The sequence below is a fragment of the Rutilus rutilus genome (assembly GCF_951802725.1).
Source record: "Rutilus rutilus genome assembly, chromosome: 10".
Lineage (NCBI taxonomy): Eukaryota > Metazoa > Chordata > Actinopteri > Cypriniformes > Leuciscidae > Rutilus > Rutilus rutilus.
The window spans coordinates 34,011,102-34,033,656 of NC_140215.1; the positions used below are offsets into that span (position 1 = coordinate 34,011,102).

General features: G+C 42.3%; 1 protein-coding gene across 1 annotated transcript; it reads left to right on the top strand.

Moving 5' to 3' along the window:
- The first annotated feature begins 885 nt into the window (after positions 1-885).
- On the top strand, positions 886-10,299 carry LOC311298672 (nectin-3-like). The gene is made up of 6 exons (XM_084421794.1): positions 886-1,099; positions 1,188-1,529; positions 2,479-2,781; positions 3,108-3,213; positions 8,333-8,472; positions 8,693-10,299. The coding sequence occupies exons 1-6, from the start codon at positions 1,015-1,017 to the stop codon at positions 8,794-8,796; spliced, it is 1,080 nt and encodes a 359-aa protein (XP_084277920.1). The 5' UTR covers positions 886-1,014; the 3' UTR covers positions 8,797-10,299.
- Positions 10,300-22,555: the final 12,256 nt, after the last annotated feature.

The window sequence follows — 22,555 nt, forward strand, 5'->3', positions numbered from 1 at the left end:
TGAAGTTGGCAACCCTATTCCTAAGTCGTTAACTTAGTTGTCCAACATTGAGTCATCTTCCCTCTCGCAGACTCTAGGGGATATTCCTCTTAAATTGCTTTAGGGCGGGTGTCTCCAGGCAGCATCCTGTAAACACAGAGCTGGACAAGGCTAGTTAACCCTTACCAGCTCCAATGGGGTCTCTTTCCTTTTAATCTTTTACGATTATGATTTGAAATAATTTTCAAAACTCTATCAAAACATTTGCTGTGGAAAAGTTAACAGACTAAGACTGACTTCCATATGCTGTGGCACCCTGTGTGCTGACCTGGACTCCACCGCACCGTCCCCCACTGCTGTGACTGTCACACCATATATGTTCACACCTCTCTCTGTCTCTCTGTCTCTCTAGAAGCACTCAAAAGATTTTATATTACTAAAAATTTAGTAAGATGTTTATTTTTATATTGAGTGATATAATCATTTCATTTATATTATTTTAAAAGAACAGAATGTTTTTTTTCTTCACTTTCTTCAACTTTGGTTAGCGTGTAATACTTGTTTGAAATGTGTGTGTGTGTGTGTGTGTGAGAGAGAGAGAGAAAGAGAGAGAGAGAGAGAGAGAGGAAATGACTCCAGCACAGGTCTCTGTTCTGTCCTGTCAGTGGAGGAGCCGCAGGCGTCAGAGGATCTCAGTCAGTGGATTGTCTGAGTGTGTGTATGTGTGTGTGTGTGTGTGTGTGTGTGCGCGCATATTGTGATTCACCCTTATGATATGGTCTGTTATTTTAATTTTTTTCCTTGAACTAGATTTAAATTTTGAGAGTGACCCCATAAAATGCCCTTGAGCTGGAATGCAGAGGGAGTGAGGGGTGTAATGCTTGCATGTGGCTTTTTATAATCTGTGGTGCAAACCATCGATGTAAACTTAGGGAACCGCCTTTAATTTGGTTTGTTTTCAGATGTGAGGTAATCGGAGACAGTTGGTTCTCTGAGCACTGAGAGGGAAGTAGATTTTTAACAGCTGAAGACAACATGCACGAGAGAAGAAACACTTTGGATCTACATGTATCACTCTATGGACTGTTTTTGATTTATCTCAAATGCTCCAGCATAGCAGGCAAGTGAAATATTTATACTTTTGTTTATGTTAGATATGCCAGCAGATATGTATACGTTCACTCACTCTTTTTCTATTAATTGTGCAGGTTTTAAGATTGTTGGCCATGATACAACAGTCATGACAGGAGGGAATGCCACTTTGTTTTGTCACCTGACTGAGACCGAGGAGACTTTAACTCATATCGTCTGGCAGAAACAGACAAGAGGAAACCCTGAACAGCACAGCTTCTTTATCATCCACAAAGATGGGAAAACTGAACACAGAAATTATTTACAGGACAAGGTCAAATTTATTGGGAACTTTAAAGAGAAGAATGGATCGATTCAGCTGCTGGGAATGTCACTTCTGGATGACGGGATCTACACTTGCATCTTCAACACATTTCCTATTGGACAAATTGTGACAAACATCAGTGTCACAGTACATGGTAAGACTGCGAATGTTATTCTCTCACTTTGGGTTTCAAGTTCAAACAAAATTGACAAATCTGTCATTTATTAACCCATGTAGTGTAACTGTGTAACTCTCTTTCTTTCACAAAATACACTATTTTCATGCAATTACAATGATTGGGGACTGAAGCTTTCAAGCTTCAAAAACAGGACACAAAAGCCTCATTGTCATAGTGATATATTCCAAATCCCGTACAGTTTTAGGAAAACATGAAGGGGGAGCAACATGACGACAGGATTTTCAGTTTTTGGATGAACTACTGACAGTCATTTAAATGTTTCATCAAGATATTTCCCCTCACAAACATGGTGTAAATCAACACTTGGAAAGTGAAATTACATTAAAATAGAAAATTCTGTGATCCTGTTACACACCCTTCATGTTTTTCCAAACCTGTATGGATTTTATTTATTTAATAATAAGGGAATGTTTTGAAGAGAATTATCTTTTCCCTACAATTACTATAAAGTTCCTCATGTAAATCTACCATATGGTTTTACAAGATTTGTAATATCGCAAATGAGTCATATAAATCACTGCTACGATATTTTAATGGTGTTTTTGTGTCCTTTTTTTGAAGCTTGGAAGTACGGATATTTTTTTTTTTTTGCAAAAGTCCCTTTAGGGGCTCCGTATGAAAGCTTCAGTCTGCAAAAAAATAAAATAAAGGATTTTCAGTTTTGGATGACCTACTAAATGTAATATGTAATAATGTAATGTAATAATAATGTAATAATACTGAGTATATTTCATGACTATATTTCCTCTCACAAACATGGTGTGTGTAGAGCAAAACTTGTAAAAGTGAAATGGCAGTGTTTGTAGTTAGGTATGCACAATATCTGGGCCATATCAATTATCGGCTCATTTTGATGACTCACGGTTCACAATTCATTTATTGTCCTTTTTCTTTTAAAATGTAGTTCCTCCTGCGGGGAAAGTAACGGGAAGCACACATGTTTCTGATCATTACGACGTTACTTTGGCATCATGTGAAGCCTCGAATGCCCGTCCTGCAGCAGAAGTGTTGTGGAGATTAGGAGCTCTGAATGACTCTCTGAGAACAGAAACCAGCAGCACACAGCACTCAGACGGCACCGTCACTGTTGTGACCAACATACTGGGAGCACCATCTAAACATCTAAACCAGAAGAAGATCCAGTGTGTGGTAAAACACAGCACACTGACAAAGCAGCTTGAACTCGACTATGTGATAAATGTCCACTGTAAGTAACACTGTATACACAGTAAAAGTCAAGCTAGCGTACAAATTAAAATAACAGTCAGGGGCATCACTAGGAGGTCTGGGCCCCTGTATATCATATTTGTTTGTTGGTGGAGGTGGAATGCAGGGGAATTTTTTACTCCTATAAAAACATTAATCATAGTTTTTGGCCTAACTAATGATTATACTTGGACAGAAGTGTAACTTGGTCAGTACAAGGCCAGGCTGCCCTCCTGTAACTAAGCATACCTACATTTCAACGCCACATGAACAATGTTTATGATAAGCCAATATTATTATTATTTTCATATTTTTGAATTCTCTTAGATCCTCCAGAAGTGGTGAAGATAATCCCTGATGATCCAAAAGAGGCTGAAGAATATCACTGTCTAGTGGATTGTAACCCAACACCGACTAGCTACATCTGGATCAAGTAATGAAGTCCGTAGTTCCCTTTCAGTCTGTCACATTTGACGTTACATGGACGTCACCAACGTATTTGGATCATGCCAGGGAGCCTATCATCTTTGAGGGTTATTAGAATGAGCCAGTGCACATTGCCGTGCGAGATTTGCATCTCACGCTCTGCCCTGCAGTGCGGGTATAAATAGGAAGCGGATGCACGTACTATTGGTCTTTCGCTTCGGAGCCGAACAGTTGACTGTATGTATTTTGGCTGAGCGCTCTGGCCCCTTTCTGGCCAGTCGTTTCATTCAGGGCTCCCCCTGCCGATCAGATGTCAATCGCAGCATCGGAGGGTGAGCTTGAGTTTTTGGAGATGAGGACTCGGCTGCACTTCCTCCTTCTGGGAGAGTTGCATTGCCCAAGCCTGATCAAGAGTTGATGGCTATGCTTGCCCGGGCCGCCTCTCCCGCCCGGTCTGCTCAGCAGCCTTCACCCAGACCCCAGCGTGGAGCCAGCCGCAGGAAGGCCGCCCAGCCCGTCCCAGCTACTGCCAAGTCAGGTGGCAAGCGCAAGCACAAGCGGCCCTAGCTCTTTGGGAGATGGTGTCTGCATCTCTCCCTCCCCCAGAGGAGGGCTGGGTGGAGGGGGCTTCAGTTTGTTTTCTGTTCTGCCAATGGCCGTACAGCCAATAAAAGAACAATTTCCTCTGTCCCTGGGTCCCAAGAGGGCAAGGTTGGCGGTGTGTGCCTTGCTACCCTCAGCCCCCTCTTACAACGCCAGCCGGCAGCGAGTATGCAGGTAAGTGTTGCACTGCACACTCAGACCCCAATTTGGACCGCTATGCCGTACGAGTCGGGTCCCTGCCTTCCATCTCGCTGCCCCACTGCGGGTCTGTCTGTGGTCCCGTTGGTCCCCCTGGCTAGGTGCCTGGGAGCCTGGCTAGCGCTTCCTAGTCTGGCATAGCCAGACCTTCAGACTGACGGCAGAATGTCTGGACTCTATCACAGCTTTTCTTGCCCAAGGACCACCCAATAGGACGTCTGACTGACATGCAACGCAACCAATCACAGTTCATTTTGTTCTGCGTGACAATATAATGGGAAACTGTCGTAGACACCATCACTTCGCCAGAGGAGAACTGGCCCCCGACTGAGCCTGGGTTTTCCCAAGGTTTTTTTTTTCTCCATTAGGTCACCTGATGGAGTTTTAGGACACCATTAGGTCACTTGATGGAGTTTTTCGGTTCCTTGCCACTGTTGCCTTTGGCTTGCTCAGTTGGGGATATTCTGGGGATATTTAATTTGACTTTATCAATCAATAAATTCCACTAGAAACAAACCTTGTTGTATTATTTTAATTTAATACTGTGAAGCTGCTTTGATACAATCTGTATTGTGAAAAGCGCTATACAAATATACTTGACTTGACTTGACTTCGGCGCCCTCAATGATGTACGCTTACGCCCTAAAGTGGAACCTATTCGTTGAGTGGTGTTCTTCTCACCGAGAAGCCCCCTGAAGATGTTCGGTCAGTATGGTGCTTTCCTTCCTGCAAGATGGGTTGGAGTGAAGACTGTCTCCCTCCATGCTCAAAGTGTATGTTGTCGCGATTGCCGCACATCACAATGCAGTGGACGGAAAATCCTTGGGAAAGCGTTCCTGAGGGGAGCGAGGAGACTAAATCTGCCTCACCCTAAATACCCTCTTGGGACTTATCTCTGGTGCTCACGGCACTGCAGAGACAACCCTTTGAACCACTGCAGGCAGCCGAGTTAAAAATCCTGTCCATGAAAACAGTTCTCCTGCTTGCTTTGACTTCCATCAAGAGGGTAGGGGGACTTGCACGCATTTTCGGTCGAAAAATTGTGCCTGGGAGTCTCGCCCGGATATTTTCACAAGGTTCTTACCACACCAAGTAGTGAACCTTCTAGCGCTGCCCCTGGAGGAGGCAGACCCAGCCCTGGCTTTTCTCTGTCCCGTTCATGCTCTGCACCTGTACGTGAACAGAATGCAAAGCCTCAGGACCAGCTCTTTATCTGTTATGGAGGCCAACAGAAGGGAAATGCTGTCTCCAAGCAGAGGTTGGCCCACTGGATAGTGGATGCCATCGTCTTCCATACCAATCCCAAGACGCAACGTGCCCCCTCAGGTTGCTAGCCCACTCCACTCTGAGTTTTGCTTCTTCTTGGACACTGACACAAGGTGCCTCGCTGACAGATTTCTGTAGAGATGTGGGCTGGGTGACACCAAACGTTCACTAGGTTTTATAGCCTTCGGGTCGAGCCAGTTTCCTCCCGTGTACTTGCTTCCCATAGCCAGTAAACACTGTAGGCCCCGCTCAAAGTGTCGGCTTGCTGCACCATTCCCCTCCTATGGACCGGATACGTGCGCCATTCTGTTCCAGGTGAGTTACCATTTAGCCGAATCCTGTAGTGTTCCTCCGCACCCCTAGGCCTGAGCCCTGTCCTGTCTTCCTCCCCAATGTGCGGGGGGATCAGGAGGCTTACGCTGGGCACCGGAAGGTGGCAGCAATAGGAGGCATGTTACTTGGGATCCCAATAGGTTGATGACATCGGCGTTACGTCGGACGTGACCGACTGAAAGGGAACATCTCGGTTACGTATGTATTGCTGGACCACTGCTGAGGCCAGGCTCCTGCACGGCTCCTCAGTGAAAAACCAAATGGTGCGTGCTTCCGTTTCCTGTTTATACCCGCACTGAGGGGCGGAGCGCGAGATGCATCGTCCATACTGGCGTTTCCACTGTGTTTAAGAAAAGATCTCCGTCAACACTGCATGACCAAAAACGCATGTCATTCATACACAATGGCATGCGTATAGTGTAAACAGTTGCCGGCTGTTACCGATTGCTCAATCATCCTGTCAATCATCTTGTCAAAGATAAAATCCTTCACATTTAAATTAATTTAATTTCCTACTGTATCGGAAAGAAATGCAGAAGCATGTTGATCTGCCAGTCATGGGTCTTGCATGCTGAGACTCTCCTCATATTCATGCATAACGATGCATTTAAAAGCTAATGGCCAAACGGATCTACACTATATAAAAGTTCACATTGTTGTTGCAGATGAAATACAACATGGATACATCGAATCCTCGTCGAAAGCGCAATTGGTTGTGGGCGACATTAGCTTTTATAGTGAGCACGGATCCACACTTTGAAAATCCACCGGAAATAGTAGACCATCCGGGGACTCCTGGCATACTCTTTTCAACATACTATGCTTTGGGACACACTTATTTTAATCTCACATACTGTTTAGGACGGATAGTAGTCCAGTCATTTTATGAAAAAAAGGTTGAACAAATTGCAACAGAAGCAAACTCAACTGATTTTGTATCCTCAATATGTCCTGAGTAAGGGGGAAAAAAGTCCAGAAGAATCCCATTAGGGGAAAGTTTAGAAAAAGACCCAAATATATCCTATTCATAGGCCTATTCATTCTTTTTCTTAGGTGAATAGGGTAAATATTTTAACCTTTAGATATCACCATGAAAATTACTGAGTTGATTACTTACATGAAGACAAACAAAAATTGTATTACAAGTTTTTTGAAATTGTTTGTTAACATGGACAAATGGTGCATAATCATGTATGTGCTAATTTGCATAAATACCACAACAGATCTAAACATTGGGTATAGCCAGGTGAAAATGTCTTGTTGAATCTTGTTGACACATAACAGTAAAATACTTAATGTTAAGGTCTGAATGGAACCCATTTAGGCTACCCATGAGCATTAATACATAGAGACAGGAAGAAGTACTTTAGAAACCAGCCTTTATTAATTATTATTGTAGAGATGGGGTTTGGGGCTGGGTCTGTGGGACTGTTTCTGGGGATTCACTTTTTATTTTACCTACCTTTTGTCTTCTGCATTCTCCTTACCATTGTCTCCTGTTCTTCCCTCAGTCTCGTCCCCCAGAAACAGTCCCACGGACCCAGCCCCAAACCCCATCTCTTAAAAATGAATAAAGGCTGGTTTCTAAAGTACTTCTTCCTGTCTCTATGTATTAATGCTCATGGGTAGCCTAAATGGGTTCCATTCAGACCTTAACATCAAGTATTTTACTGTTATGTGTCAACAAGATTCAACAAGACATTTTCACCTGGCTATACCCAATGTTTAGATCTGTTGTGGTATTTATGCAAATTAGCACATACGTAATTAGATTGTGCACCGTTTGTCCATGTTAACAAACAATTTAAAAAAAACTTGTAATACATTTTTTGTTTGTCTTGATGTAAGTAATCAACTCAGTAATTTTCATGGTGATATCTAAAGGTAAATTTTTTTACCCAATTCACGTAAGAAAAAGAATGAATAGGCGTATGAATAGGCTATATTTGGGTCTTTTTCGAAACTTTCCCCTAATGGGATTCTTCGGGACTTTTTTTTCTTTCCTTACTCAGGACATATTGAGGATACAAAATCAGTTGAGTTTGCTTCTGTTGCAATTTGTTCAAGGTTGACCCCCATTTTGGCTTAAAATGACTGGACTATAGTATAGATATTGAGACGCAGGGCATGATGAAAATCCAATCTTGAGTACTATACATCACTCCCATGTATTACATTTTATATCCATTTGCAATCCATCATCCAAACTAGGCTAAATATAAAGTATAGTAGGCCAGGCCATTGTGATGCAATTATCCAATTATCCTCTCGTCCAATGTATCACTTATTAGTGTAAAACGGTGGTAAAAATTGTATGCTTGGGTTTTAAATCTTATATTTATATATTAACCTGTCCCTTTAGCTCAGTGTAAGAATATAAATATATAAATGTGTACCTTGAAATGCAATGTAAGTCACTTTGGATAAAAGCGTCTGCCAAATGCATAAATGTAAATATCATAAACAACATAAATGCCAGCCTGGCCCGTTGAAAGCCCTGGCTTGCACTGGCCCAACAGTGGAAATGCGATTAATAATGATTTCTACTTCAAAAAAAAAAAAAAAGGAAATAAAAGTGTAATGTGTCAGTCCAGTAAGGAGGCTACATAAAATAATATGTGCAATATTAAATTTCAAGTTTCCAGATAATTGCCTTTTACCATTTTACATCATCACATGTATACTTTCTTATTATGTCAGTTTCTCTCATGTGTCTTCATTAACAGAGTGAATGGGAGTACTCCGCATTCTGAAGGCAACAAACTTTTCATCCCAAAATCATCCTCTGATTCGAATGGTGTGTACATCTGCACAGCATCAACCGAGTATGGAAGTGTGTCAGGTGTGCTCTATGTGGATAACACTGGTGAGTCCTTTAAAATCTTTATATTTTAAAATAGTTATGTTTTTTATTATTAATTTATTCATATTATTCTTCTGTTCTATTTAATTCTAGTCTAGTCTATGCATGTATGCATTTAGGAACAGAAGTAAATCAACACAGAGACAACAACATTCATAGACAAAACTTAAATATATAACCTGACAGCTCTCTTTTTCTCCACCCCTTATTTCATGTTTTGTAGGATCCACTGATGTCTGTCGGGATCTGTTTATCTCCAGCTGTGCCATCCTGGGTTTACTGTGGTTTTTATTCTGCACAGTGTCTCGAGTTCTAAAGTTCTACTGAAGTAAAAGTAGATTTTACTAAAGTAAGCACTATTAATTAGACATCATCATAGGTCATTGGTGAATTTGGCATTACTTTCGGTGGAGCGAACGCTGGCGCTGTTAGCAGCCGCTGCTCTGAGGAACTTTGAACGATTGAACGTTTTTAACGTTTCTAGCTTTTAGACTACCTTTTTAGTTCACTGTGTTTTATTCACCTGCCTGGACTGCATACAATTTTTGTACTTTTGTGCACGATTTTGGATTCACTGAGATTCACCTGAGACTGTTGCCGGCATTGCTGGATTCCTGCTCACCTGTCAATTTGGTTCGAGGCTGCCGGACTTTTCTTCTATCCTCCTTCAGCTGCGGCAATGATGATGTTCAAACTGACTATCTGGATTTCAATTGTGTGGATTGTCCTTTGCTCAATCTTCCATCCTGTGTATCCGCTCTATCACTACTCGGCAGCGGAATTGTTGCAGCTACGCGTGCACTACGGCGAGCCTCCGTCTGCTTTACACTTACATCAGGATATTGCTTTTACACCACGCCGTAAATATGTTCATCGTGGATCTCGCAGGAGTTTTAAGGTTGTCTCTCCAAGTGGAATTCCTTCCATTTGGTCTACGAACCCTCGTCCTCCAAGGAAACATGTTCGGACTATTGATCACAGTGTCTTAGTCAAGCCAACTAAGACGATCACCTCTATTAACGGTACACTCTAAAAACTCCTGGGTCAAAAATAACCCATAATGGGTTATTTTTGACCCAACTCCTGGGTTAAAAAGGGACCAACTAATTTATGGGTTATTTCAACTCAGAAAATTGGGTTATGCTTTTTGACCCAAATTCTGGGTTAAATACCTGACCCAAATGTTGGGTTTAAAAAACCCAACATCTGGGTAGAAATAACCCAAAAATTAGTTGATCCTTTTTTAACCCAGGAGTTGGGTCAAAAATAACCTAACTTAACCTCACTATCCCAATATGCCTTATTTCAGAAAATAAAACTTTGTTTTACATTATATTACACACTTCAAGCACTTTTACATATTGCATTAAATTAAAATCTATATGAAAAAACACACTTGGACATGTTTATTTTCCTATTTATTTTAGGTCACACTGTAATAACAATATTAGAAATAAAAAATAGAAAAATAAACAACAATTCTCAGAAGAGCCTCAGGAATTTAAGCCTGGGGCCAACTTTGGGGACAAGATTTTTGATAGTGTCCTCATCAAAGAGAAGAAATGCCTCCTCATCTATGTCTTCATCTGAAAGACAGAAAACAAGACAACATGAGTATTGTTAATAAGTTGAGACAATTGTGAACCACTCACCAGACACTCTTTCATTATCAAGCTAACAAATAATCACTTTTAAGGGAATGCAGTGGCTTTTTTTTTTTTTTTTTTTTTACGTGGCCCAAATTGCTAGTTAACTAATGTGGTTCTTTTGCAGCATTAACGTTACCCATTTTGTGTGAATGACATCTTTTCTTTCATTAAAAAGTGTAATGACATTAATGCAAAGGTGAATATCTTGCCCATTCTTATGCATAACAGCTTAAAGACAAGGCACAACAAAATCTTGCACTGACACATTTAAGTCTTATTAAAAAAAATGTAGGTATAGAGAGATGATGATATAAGGGCAATAAGAGTAAAATGCTCACCTCTAAAATTCTCTGTCAGCTCAGACAGCTGCCACTCAGTTAGCTTATCAGCGACAAAACTGTCCATTCAAGATGACCTGGAGAAAACATAGCAATATAGAGGTTAGGTTAGCAACAATTTGAAGACTTGACCCGCTTCTTTAACTCTCACTACTTCAGCATAGTAGAGCACTGTATAATATGATAAGCACGGCGCAGCTGGAAAACATATCTCAACTATTGTGTTGCCTCGTCGCTCTGTAGCCGCGGCTATGGGGTTCGCACACCGGACGAGAAGCGCCGCGTCGCGTCTCTAGGACAACTCGAGGTATCGCTCACCGGACGTGCAGTCTCTCAAGGGGCTCACACACCGGACGCGAAGCGTCTTTAAAATTCGAACACATTATTCTCTATGAGTGTACACACACCGGCGGCGCCATCCGGCGTCTGTCCGCGACACCCACTGATATATACATATATAGTGTATATATCTATGCGCGACACCCAGCAACGGCTCAGGACCGTGTTCAAAATCGCGTCCGGTGTGTGATAACGTTACCTCGAGTTGTCCTAGAGATGTTGTCGTGATAGCCACGGCTACATGCCAACCACAGAATTACCACGGCTAACGCTAGTCTCTACGTATTTTTTTTTTAGCAAATGGTGATAAACTAGCAACAGGGACATGGACACAGAAAAGTTTACATTACATCAACACTGAAAATACTCTCTTACCTTGAATATAGATGAAGTTGCACCGATGAAGCACAGGCCAAAACGGATCGAGCGCGAAAGCGACGGTTATTTCAAACGACTGTTGTGAGAAAATTCCAGAACAACTGCGGGCGAGAGAGAGAGAGAAAGCCAACCCTATAACCCAGAACATGGGTTACTCTTTGAAAAATAACCCAGAAACCCAAACAACCCATGAATTGGGTCAAAATATTAGCCCTATAACCCAGAAAATGGTTACTCTCTGAAAAAATAACCCATAATTTTAACCCAACACAAATAACCCAGAAAATGGGTTGAAGAAATAACCCCGGAGTTTTTAGAGTGTAAGAACGATCTTTCATTTGGACTATGGAATATTCGATCAATCTCTGATAAAGGTCCTTTCGTGAATGATCTGCTTGATCGTAAGTTCGACTTTCTTTGTCTTACTGAGACTTGGCAAAAAAGTAATGACTTTTACCATTTGAACCATTCTGTTCCTCCTCGACATGCTTTTATCTGTAAACCACGCACTGTTGGCCGGGGCGGGGGGCTTGCAGTACTATATAAAGAAAAATGGAAAGTTCCTGAAACTGATTATACTTCCTTTGAATCTGTTGCTTTGCAAATCAATGGATTTGTACCAACTATCATAGCTATTGTATACAGGCCCCCGAAGGCCAATTCTGTATTCCAACAGGAATTTTCAACATTTTTAACTTCTCTTTGTTCATTGTCTCCAAACGTGGTTTTGGTTGGTGATTTTAATATCCATGTGGATAATACAGAAAATTCATGTTCTAGAGAGTTTTTATCATGCCTAGATAGTTTTGGACTACAGCAATTTATCAATGTCCCAACTCATTCAAAAGGTCATACTCTTGATTTGGTCTGCTGTTCAGGTGTGATTCCTGGAAATTGCACTACTTCTGACTTATCACTATCAGACCATTTTCTGGTGTCTTTCAATGTCTCTTTATCTGTGTTTAAGCCTAATTTGAGTCGTACAATCACATTTCGTAATATTAAGAACATTGATCCCTCAATTCTTGGGGAATGTTTGTCCACACTTCCCTACAAAGACCACTCAGGGAATCTTGATGATTTAATCCAGCATTACAATGACAATCTTCAAATGATCCTTGACACTTGTGCCCCATTGAAAACCAGGAATGTTTCGTTTGTCAACTCTGCACCCTGGTTTACATCGGATCTTCGTCTGCTAAAAGTCAAGGGGCGTCGATTAGAACGCTTGTATTCCAAGACTGGACTTGATTTGTATGCTGATCACATGCAAGTTTATAAGACTGCACTTTCCACAGCAAAATCAGATTATTATGCAAGTTTAATTGGATCTGGTGTAGGAAACCAAAAATCTCTATTCTCTGTGGTTAACACTATTTTAAAGCCACCTGAGTGTTCTAACTGGCATATAAACTCTACAGAATTGTGTGAAGCATTTATGCTCTTTTTTAATAAGAAAATTGAACACCAATTGGTTTCACCAAACCCTGATCGGAACATAACTCATTCTAGCTTTGCGCCATCTCCCTCATTTTCATTTTCTGCTTTTAAAATTCCAACAGTTGAGGACACTGTACAAAAATCTAAATATGTCACGTCAACTGGATCCATTACCGACTCACTTGGTTAAAGCTGGTTTATCATTTCTTTCCTCTTTAATCACTGATATTATGCATACATCACTTCTTACTGGTACTGTCCCTACTGCACTTAAAACTGCTGTTATAACACCTATTCTTAAGAAACCTGGGACAGACAAAAAGAATTTAGCTAATTTTCGACCTATTTCAAATCTGCCGTTTTTGTCAAAAATCCTGGAAACAATTGTTGCTCTTCAGCTCCGCGAACATCTCTCTTGCAATAGTTTATATGAGCAGTTACAATCAGGGTTTCGTGTTTTTCACAGTGTTGAAACTGCACTTGTAAAGATTTCTAATGATCTATTACTAGCGGCTGATGCTGGTCTTCTATCAATACTTATACTTCTTGACCTTAGTGCAGCATTTGACACCATTTCACATCCCATACTTTTGAGCTGGCTGGAATCTATTGGAATTACTGGTATGGCTTTAAGCTGGTTTCGTTCTTATCTCACAGATCGCATTCAATTTGTACAACTTAAACAGTTTAAATCAAAACCCACTTATGTTGTCACTGGTGTTCCCCAGGGCTCTGTTTTAGGACCTCTTCTGTTTATTATTTATCTTTTACCTATTGGCAGCATTTTAGGAAATATGATATCCATTTTCATTGTTATGCCGACGACACCCAACTTTACCTGTCTTCTAAACCTTCTTCAAAGTTTCCCTCTTCTGCTCTTGGTGAGTGCTTAAGTGAATTAAAAAATTGGTTTTCAAGTAATTTTCTAAAATTGAACAGCAGTAAAACAGAAATTCTTCTTGTTGGTTAAAAAAATACAATAAGTAAGTCGAATATTTCTTCTGTGGAAATAGATAACTGTTCTGTTCCTCTATCGAATCAGGTCAAAAGTTTGGGTGTCATTCTTGACACAACTCTGTCTTTTGAATCTCACATTAATAGAGTTACCCATTCTGCATTTTTCCATATTCGCAATATATATCATCTGCGTCCTGTCCTTTCACTCAAGAGTACTGCTACGCTTGTGCATGCTCTTGTAACATCAAGAATCGACTATTGTAATGCTTTGTTTTATGGGCTTCCTTCCAAATCTCTTCATAAATTACAGTTAGTACAAAATGCTGCAGCTCGAGTCATTACCAAAACTTCCACTTTTGAACACATTTCTCCTGTTTTACAGAAGTTGCATTGGCTCCCAGTTAAATTCCGTGTGAATTTTAAAATTTTACTTTTAACTTACAAAGCACTTAACAATTTGGCTCCTTCATATCTTCAATATCTTCTTCATATACACACTCCTTCCCGCACTCTAAGATCTGCTTCTGCACTTACACTTGTTCTGCCACGCACTCGGACAACTTCTATGGGGTCACGAGCTTTCGGCTATCCTGCTCCCCATTTATGGAACTCTCTTCCTGTAGAAGTTCGCAACAGTTCTAGTCTCTCAGTTTTTAAATCTCGTCTTAAAACGTATCTTTTTAGGCAGGCTTTTATGTGATTTAATGTTTGTTTCTGTACTGGTTTGATTGTTTAATGTCTTTTTTTATGAATTTTGTAAGGTGTCCTTGAGTGCCATGAAAGGCGCCTTTAAATAAAATGTATTATTATTAGTATTATTATTATTATTATAGGTCATCGTATGGTAAAGTCAACCAAAGCTAAACTGAGGTGTTGTGACAGAGCAGTGCTAGGGAAGGACCTCAAAAACTTCAGATTAGTTCTCTAAAATTGTACAAACACATTTGTCAAAGTAAAGGCTAATTACTTTTACATTGCTTTCTATAACATTTACAAACGTTCAAATGACACTAGTAGTACTTAAAGGTAAATACAATTGTAGCAAGGTTCAAAATAAATGGATGAAGGAAGGAGACAGGGTCGGCTTGCTGTGGAACGTGTGTCCCTTTTTATTCAATATTTCTCAAAACAAAAGTTGCGCTCTCAGCGATCTCCAAACACAATCTCTTTCAAATAGCTTCTTGACAACAATTATTTTGACGAACTGTAGCCAGCAGCATGCACACGATTCCACAGCCTCTCTCTCTCTCTGCTTCACACTTCCAGGTGACTTTTATCCGGTTCCCCACGGCAATTACTGCAACGAGATCCAGGTGTATGTAATTATGCACTTGACCTACTTACGTGCCGCTCGTCTCCCGACTCTCTCTCCTGTCACTGACGTCGCTGAACCATACCCCCCTCGCCACATACCCCCACCGCCTGACTCAGGCCGGGGAGCCATCCGTCCTGCAGCCCTCCCCCCCATTTCTGGAGAAAAAAAATCCGCCACAGTCATCTGCACCCCGGCCTGTGGATCACCTGAAATTTAAAGGGATGTTGTGCCAGATACCAACGGGTGATCCGCGCGTTGGTATCCTTCATGTGGTGGAGCCACTGCAGGGGAGCGTGGTCCGAACAGAGGGTGAACTCCTGCCCCAAGAGATAATAATGGAGGGTGAGAACGGGCCACCTGATGGCCAAACACTCCTTTTCAATGGTGCTGTACTTAGTCTCTCTCTTCGAGAGTTTTTGACTAATGTACAGCACCGGCCGTTCCTCACCCTCTATCTCTTGTGACAGGACCGCGCCCAGCCCCCTGTCCGACGCGTCAGTCTGTAACAAAAATGGGACAGAAAAGTCGATGCGAAAAGAGAATGAGCGGCCCGCAACACAGAGCAGCCTTTATCTGGGTAAAAGCCTACTGCCACAGCTCCATCCACTGGACCGTATCTGGTATTTCCTTTTTAGTTAGATCAGTCAGCGGGCTGGCGAGGTCCGAATAGTTAGGTACAAACCTTCAGTAATATCCCGCCAGCCCCAGGAACTGTCTAACCTCCTTTTTGGTCTTGAGTCTCGGAGTCTCAGGTTGCAACTGCTACCGTCTTGTCAATTTGGGGACGCACCTGTCCGTGACCCAAGTGGAAGCCCAGATATTTAACCTCCACACGCCCAACTGCACAGTACTTCGGGTTGGCCGTCAGACCAGCCAGTCTCAGCGCTCCCAGGACGGCCCTCAAATGCTCCATATGCCGCTGCCAGTCATTACTGTAGATGATTATATCATCCAGGTAAGCAGCGGCATATGCGGCATGGGGCCAAAGAATTTGGTCCATGAGGTGCTGAAACGTGGCTGGTGCCCCAAACAACCCGAAAGGAAGCATAACAAATTGGTGCAACCCGAACGGCGTTGTGAAGGCTGTTTTTTCTTTGGACATTGGAGTTAAGGGGATCTGCCAATATCCTTTCGTTAGGTCCAATGTTGAATAAAAGCGAGCCATAGCTAGCCGCAACTCGTCAATCCGAGGCATTGGATATGCGTCGAATTTCGACACCTTGCGATAGTCAACACAGAAACGCACCGAGCCGTCCGTTTTTGGCACTAAAACTATCGGGCTCGCCCAGTCACTATGTGACTCTTCTATTACTCCCAGGTCCAGCATTGCTTCTAACTCCGTCTGAACAACCTTTTTTTTGTGTTCAGGTAACCGGTACGGCCAGGTGCGCACTGTCACGCCCGGCTCCGTCTCAATATGGTGCTGAATCAAATTGGTTCGGCCAGGTAGGGGCGAAAACACGTTCGCAAACGCTGTCTGTAATTTTGCTAAATCAGTGAGCTGCGAGGCTAGAGGTGATCTCCTCCCGGTGCCAGAGCGAGAGATTGTACTTTGTGGCTCGCCTCTGGTCCGAGATCTTCCTCTCCACTCACTACCGTCACTAGCATCACTGAATCCCCTTCACTCCATTTTGTAAGGAGGTTGAGGTGGTAAATCTGGCGTGCCCCTCCCCTATCTGTTCGAACCACTTCATAATTGAGATCTCCTATTCGCTGTGTGACCTCAAAAGGACCTTGCCACTTTGCTAATAATTTCGAACTGGACGTTGGGAGCAATACAAGCACTTTCTCTCCCGGTGTAAATTCTCGTAGCTTAGTTCCCCTGTTGTACTTAGGGTCCCCTGTTGGGGGCGGGGCACGGCTTTGTCTGTTCTGAGCCTGTAGCAAATTATCCATAGAGAGCCGCCCCGGTGTGTGGAGGTTTGCTCGCAGATCTAGAACATACTGAATTTTGTTTCTACTACCCAAAGGTCCGTCCTCCCAAGTTTCAATCAGGACGTCTAAAACCCCACGGGGCTGACGTCCGTAAAGAAGCTCGAAGGGGGAAAACCCTGTGGAGGCTTGCGGGACCTCGAACAAGAGGGGTTCCAGCCATCTATCCCAAGGTTTGGCATCCTTGTGAACGAACTTACGAATCATTGTTTTCAACGTGCGATTAAATCGTTCGACCAGAGCGTCTGCTTGTGTTTGTAACTTGATGTGGTGAAATAAAAAGGAATAGTTCAGGACATTGCTTTTTTAATGACAGGTGTAATTTGGAAATAAAAATATTTAAATAAATAAATAGATAAAAAATAAATATTTATATACATAAAGAATGTTTTAAAACTATTTACAACATAACTTATGTATATCATCTGACAAACAACATAATTTAAATTAACAGTACATAAAACCCTGCTGCTGGACCTGGGTGGGCTCCACAATAGAGACCCTGGTAAGGCCTCTCTGCCGGTGGGACATCATCTAGGATGGTCTCCAGAGTGTTTGACTGCATATTTCCACTGTCCACTGCATTGTCTAACAACAGGTTTGCAGGGCTGACTCAATCGACAGCTGCCATTTCACTGAAATCGTTTCAAAAAGAGGGAAGAATAAAAGAAATGAACCCGCATGCTCAAATCAAAGCATAAAATATTTCAACATGCAAAGTAGGGCTGGGACAGTATTTATAGTTTTTACCTCTTGTACACAACCACGTCCAAGTGATCTAGTTTCCGGCGCTTGCGCAGAATAAGCCAGAACGCACGCACACGTCACACACCAAGAAGCGCGCGCGCCCTCAGATCACTTGGATGTGGTTGTGTACAAGAGGTAAATACTGTTCGGTTTCTCACACAAACCACTTGTTTCGTGTCTTAGGCCATCAATGTGTACTTACGATGGGGAATTGTTTAATTTGGACTTCTCTGTGCATGCTCTTTGAGGTGGTGACCATAGACCTGCATTATATGACTGACAGACAAGAACGGTTTGACCTAAAAATATCAAAATTGAAACTACTGCGGAAACAAAGACACCTACATCTTGGATGCCCTTGAGGTAAGCTAAAACATACCAAAATTTAATTTCAAAGTGAACTATCCCTTTAAACGGAATATTGGCGCCCGTAATAGTCCCTACATGTAACTGTGTTCACTGTCATGCCGTGACTGCTTAAGTGACGTTTATGTTACACACATAGGATTTGATTAGCCTACTTGTTGATATTTAATCAATGGGCATAGCCTGTAGGCTGAGGTGGATACATAGAAAAATTGAATATTGTGTTTCTTTGTTGTTTGTTTATTATTATATTTATTTTAGTGTGTGTGTGTGTGTACTTTATGTTTTCAGGGATAAGAAGAATAGTGTGGAAAATGTCTTTCGCAAGAAAAATACAACCCCCTGCACCCCCCAAGAGGCTGCCATACTTACTAAGAGCGTCTTATTAATGATTGTTAAAGACATACCAAGAAATGTAAGCTTAGCGTTAAGTTCTGCCAGGAAGACTCAATCAGCGCGTCATGAATTAACTCACTTCTAACCAATCATGTGTTAACACTCTCAGTATAAAAGAATGGTACTTACATCCGTCTGAGTTCGCAGATACTGACGGTGCCAATTACCTCCATCCTCCCCAACCAGCTCCAAGATGGTCCTTTCCCTCCATCCTCCCCACCACCACCAGTCCCTTCCTTTACCTCCAGGGGGTCGGCTGCGCCCCTGCCTTCATCTTCAGGCGGGATTTGCAGATTCCGTTACCCTCGCATTGCTTGCTAAGGACGGGGCCTACGCCAAAGACTATGCTTGCTGAGCTATTAATAAATTTACTCTTGTTATATCATTTTATCTCCCGAGTCTTTCTGGTAGAACAATAAACATATATTGCAATGTTAAGGAATTCATGTTTTTTTCATTCAGATATGTAAATCAACATATATAAATTGCTATTAGTCAATTAATGGGGAGATAATCGAAAATCGAATCGAATCGAAATCGAAATCGAATCGGACTGAAAAATAAATCGATAGATTAATCGATGTATCGAAAAAATAATCGCTAGATTAATCATTTAAAAAATATTCGTTTATCCCAGCCCTAATGCAAACCCATTCTATGGCCAATCAGTTTTGGTCTTGAGAATTACAGCTTTACATTTCTCTGACTTGCCTGTTACAAATAATCATGGTCAATGGGAACCTCCTCCAGGGCAGACACCTCTGCAGTCAGCTTGGTCTCGCCAGGGAGCCCCACTGACCGTCTCCAAAACATGCTCCCCCTCATCCTCTGCTACATCCTCCTCGTGCTCATCCTCCGGGGCCATGATGTCACCAACCCCAAGGCAGATGTTGTGGAGGATGGCACAGGATGTAAAAAAAAAAAGAAAAAAAAAGATATGGTCTGGAAAAAAACAAGTTAATTATGTTTATGTTTTTTTGCAAATGTATTTTCAATTCACTTACGTGAGGTACAAAGTTGTGGTGCACCTTCAGCACTTTTAGTAAGATGACCCTGATCTGGTCTTCATCATCCCAAAAGCATGCTCTATAATGGAGCGTGCCCTGGAATGATGGAGATTAAAGCGCTGGGCTCCCACACCTCGTACTGGCCTCTTGTAGGGAGTGATGAGGGGGAGTGCGTGTCGGAGACATGGGTACCCTCTGTCTGCTAGGACAGTGGTTCCCAATTCCAGTCCTCGTGACCCACTGCTCTGCACATTTTGTATGTCTCCCTTATTTAACACACCTGAACCAGATCATCAGCTCATTAGGAGAGACTCCATGAACTGAACTGAGTGTGTCAGATAAGAGAGACCTACAAAATGTGCAGAGCAGTGGGTCACGAGGACTGGAATTGGGAACCACTGTGCTAGGATGAAGTGCCCTGGAGGAGGGTACACTGACCTCCTGCACAGAGGGCTGTAGCGGAGCACTCGTGCGTCATGCACTGACCCGGGCCAGCCCACGCAGGTGTCAATGAAGCTGCCCCGATGGTCACAAACAGCCTGCAGGATGATGGACGGGAACATTTTCCTGTTCCTGTAGCATTGACCATCAGGGCCGCTTGGAGGCTTGATGCGGACATGGCAGCCGTCGATTGCTCCTGCAGCTTTCAAGAAAGCCCTGTGTCTCGCCAGCCCTGCAAACCCACGGCAAACTGCCTCCAGGTCTTCTGAGGTGTTGGAGAACCAAATGACTTGGTGGCGAATGGCTACCACCTCCTCAGTGACTAGGTGGACAGTGGAACAAGGCATGTCAAACACACGGAGATGACCCTGTATGATGTACCACACACCAGCCAGAAAAGAAATACCAGGGTCTCTATTGTGGAACTCCATCCGTGTTGCCGTTCTCTTCTCAACAGGTCCAGCAGCACTCTCAGGGCCTCCCTGCTCAGCCGAAAATCAGGTTTTGTCCATGCCATTAAAAAACCTGTCCAGCACTGGCACGCTCAGGTTTATCCTGCAGTACAGGGGTCTGGTCTGATTTAGGGAAACAAAGAAAAAAGAAATTGTTTAGAGTTATGACAAAGTAATTGTTGGAAGATATATTGTGACACTTTAGTAAACTACTTTTAGTATTAATGGCAAATTGGGGAAATATTACGAGTCATATTTAAAATCTTACTTATGCACATGTGTTATCTTGCATATTTGTACTTAATGTACTTATCAAGAGTAAAAGTAAAGTTATGTATTCTGCATAAAAAACCCTCCTTGTCAGGGTTTTTAAATATGATGTTGTTGCATTAATATTACTGCTATGTGTATGTTGCATTTTAATTCTGAATATGTCGAAGATTGTTATATTTAAAGTACTTTACTGTTGAGTAGTTTACTATACAACAATGCATCATATTGTAAAAGACCATGTTTGTGTAGTGTTGCTGTCCTGTGTGAGAGAAAAAACCCTAATTTGTACATGAATACCTAACGAATGTACTTGCTTACAGTCAACCACAGGTTATTTTGAAAATGAAACGAGCACAATTTATTGTCACAATATAAGGAATTGTTGCTAACTACAGCTGCGTCCCATATCAAAGGCCGCATCCAAAGGCGAGCGGGAGTACCATTGCAGGATTGGTTTAAAAAAAAAGGTATATTTGACTTTATTTATTATTTTGTGTTTTTATGCTTCAACTGCGTTAAAACAAAACACGTTGGAAACATGCCTAAATAAGATCACCTGGAGAATAAACTCCATAAAAAAAATCGCATCTTCATAAGGTAGCCTATTAGTGAACATTTGAACAGCTTTATGTGTATTTTGTATTTTCATAAGTATCATTACATTACTCAAGTACACCCAATACTTATGTACATTTTAAAGTGTACTCCAGCAATTAAGGACGCAACTTCTGAATTGGGATGCAGCAAACCAGTTCACCTTACCTGGCCACGGTCTTGACCAAACCTGGCGGCGCCGGGGATGAAACATCCCCACCATCTCCTCCAGTAAAACATAAAAGATAAAAATGACAAATTCTTGCTCCATTGTAACATCAGAAATGCAGTGTAGGATGGCAGCTCTCCAGTCGCACCGTTGCTAGGCGACAGCTCAATGGGGAACACCTGGTGGCACAATTACAAATCCTTCGAAGGCTAGACTCGGAGTGTCCTCCGAAGGCTGGAAAGGGCTGGGTCCTTCGAAGGACACGTTCTTCGGACGATGCAGGCCCTGAATTGGGACACAACTCGGGTGCTTCTCAATTCTTATTTGTGCATCCTCATTTCCTTTCCTTGCTTCCTTTCCTCACGTCTCTGCTCCTACTCCTGTAGGATGCGAGGGAAGGCTGCAAGGAAAAGAAGCGAGGACGGAGGAATCGAAGGATAGCTTATATATACATTGGAATACTTGATCACTCGAGCGTCACTCCACAGCGTCATCAACAGCGCTCAAAGGATCTGCCCTTATGTTGTTAAAGTTTGGTTATTTAAGAAATTCATAATAAATAATAATAAAGCAAGATGTCCTGTTGAAATATGTGAGATGTGTGGTTTGTATAAACTGCAAAGGTAAAGTATAATCTTTACCTTTATATCGATAAAACTCTTCCGCATAGGATACACCTGTGTGTCCTCGCTCATGACTCTTCAGGAAGCCTCCTCACTCCTCGATCCTCGCCTCCTCGCGGTGCAATTAAAGAATTGAGTTGTCCTTCAAGATGGCTGCGCTCGATCGGTTTCCGGGTCATAGGATGGAGGACGGAGGAGAGAGGAGACGAGGAGGGATATTGAGAAGCACCCATAAGCTGTGTCCCAAAGTTGAAGGTTGCATCCTTCGAAGGACGCAGACTTCAAGGATGCAGCCTATGCGTCCTCTGAAGGACGCACCATGTAGCCTTCCTAGGATTTCCTAATTGTGCAACCAGGTGTTCCCGATCACCGCTCCTGGCGCCAAGCAACGGTGCGAGAGGACAGCTGCTATCCTGATCATTCATTTTGATAACTGAGTAAACAGCTATGGAGCCAGAATTGGCTATTGTCATTTTTATGTTTAATATTTTACTGGAGGTCATGGTGTGCCCCGGCGCTGCCGGATCATGTATTTTCGGTAAAACCCAATTTAATATAAAAAGTCCAGTATTTCTCGCGCTCGTCATCTGCAGCTGTCACGGTTGCCAGGCGACAAGAACAATCCTTCGTAGGCTAGACCGGTCCGAGCGCGTCAGATGCGCCCTTTGAT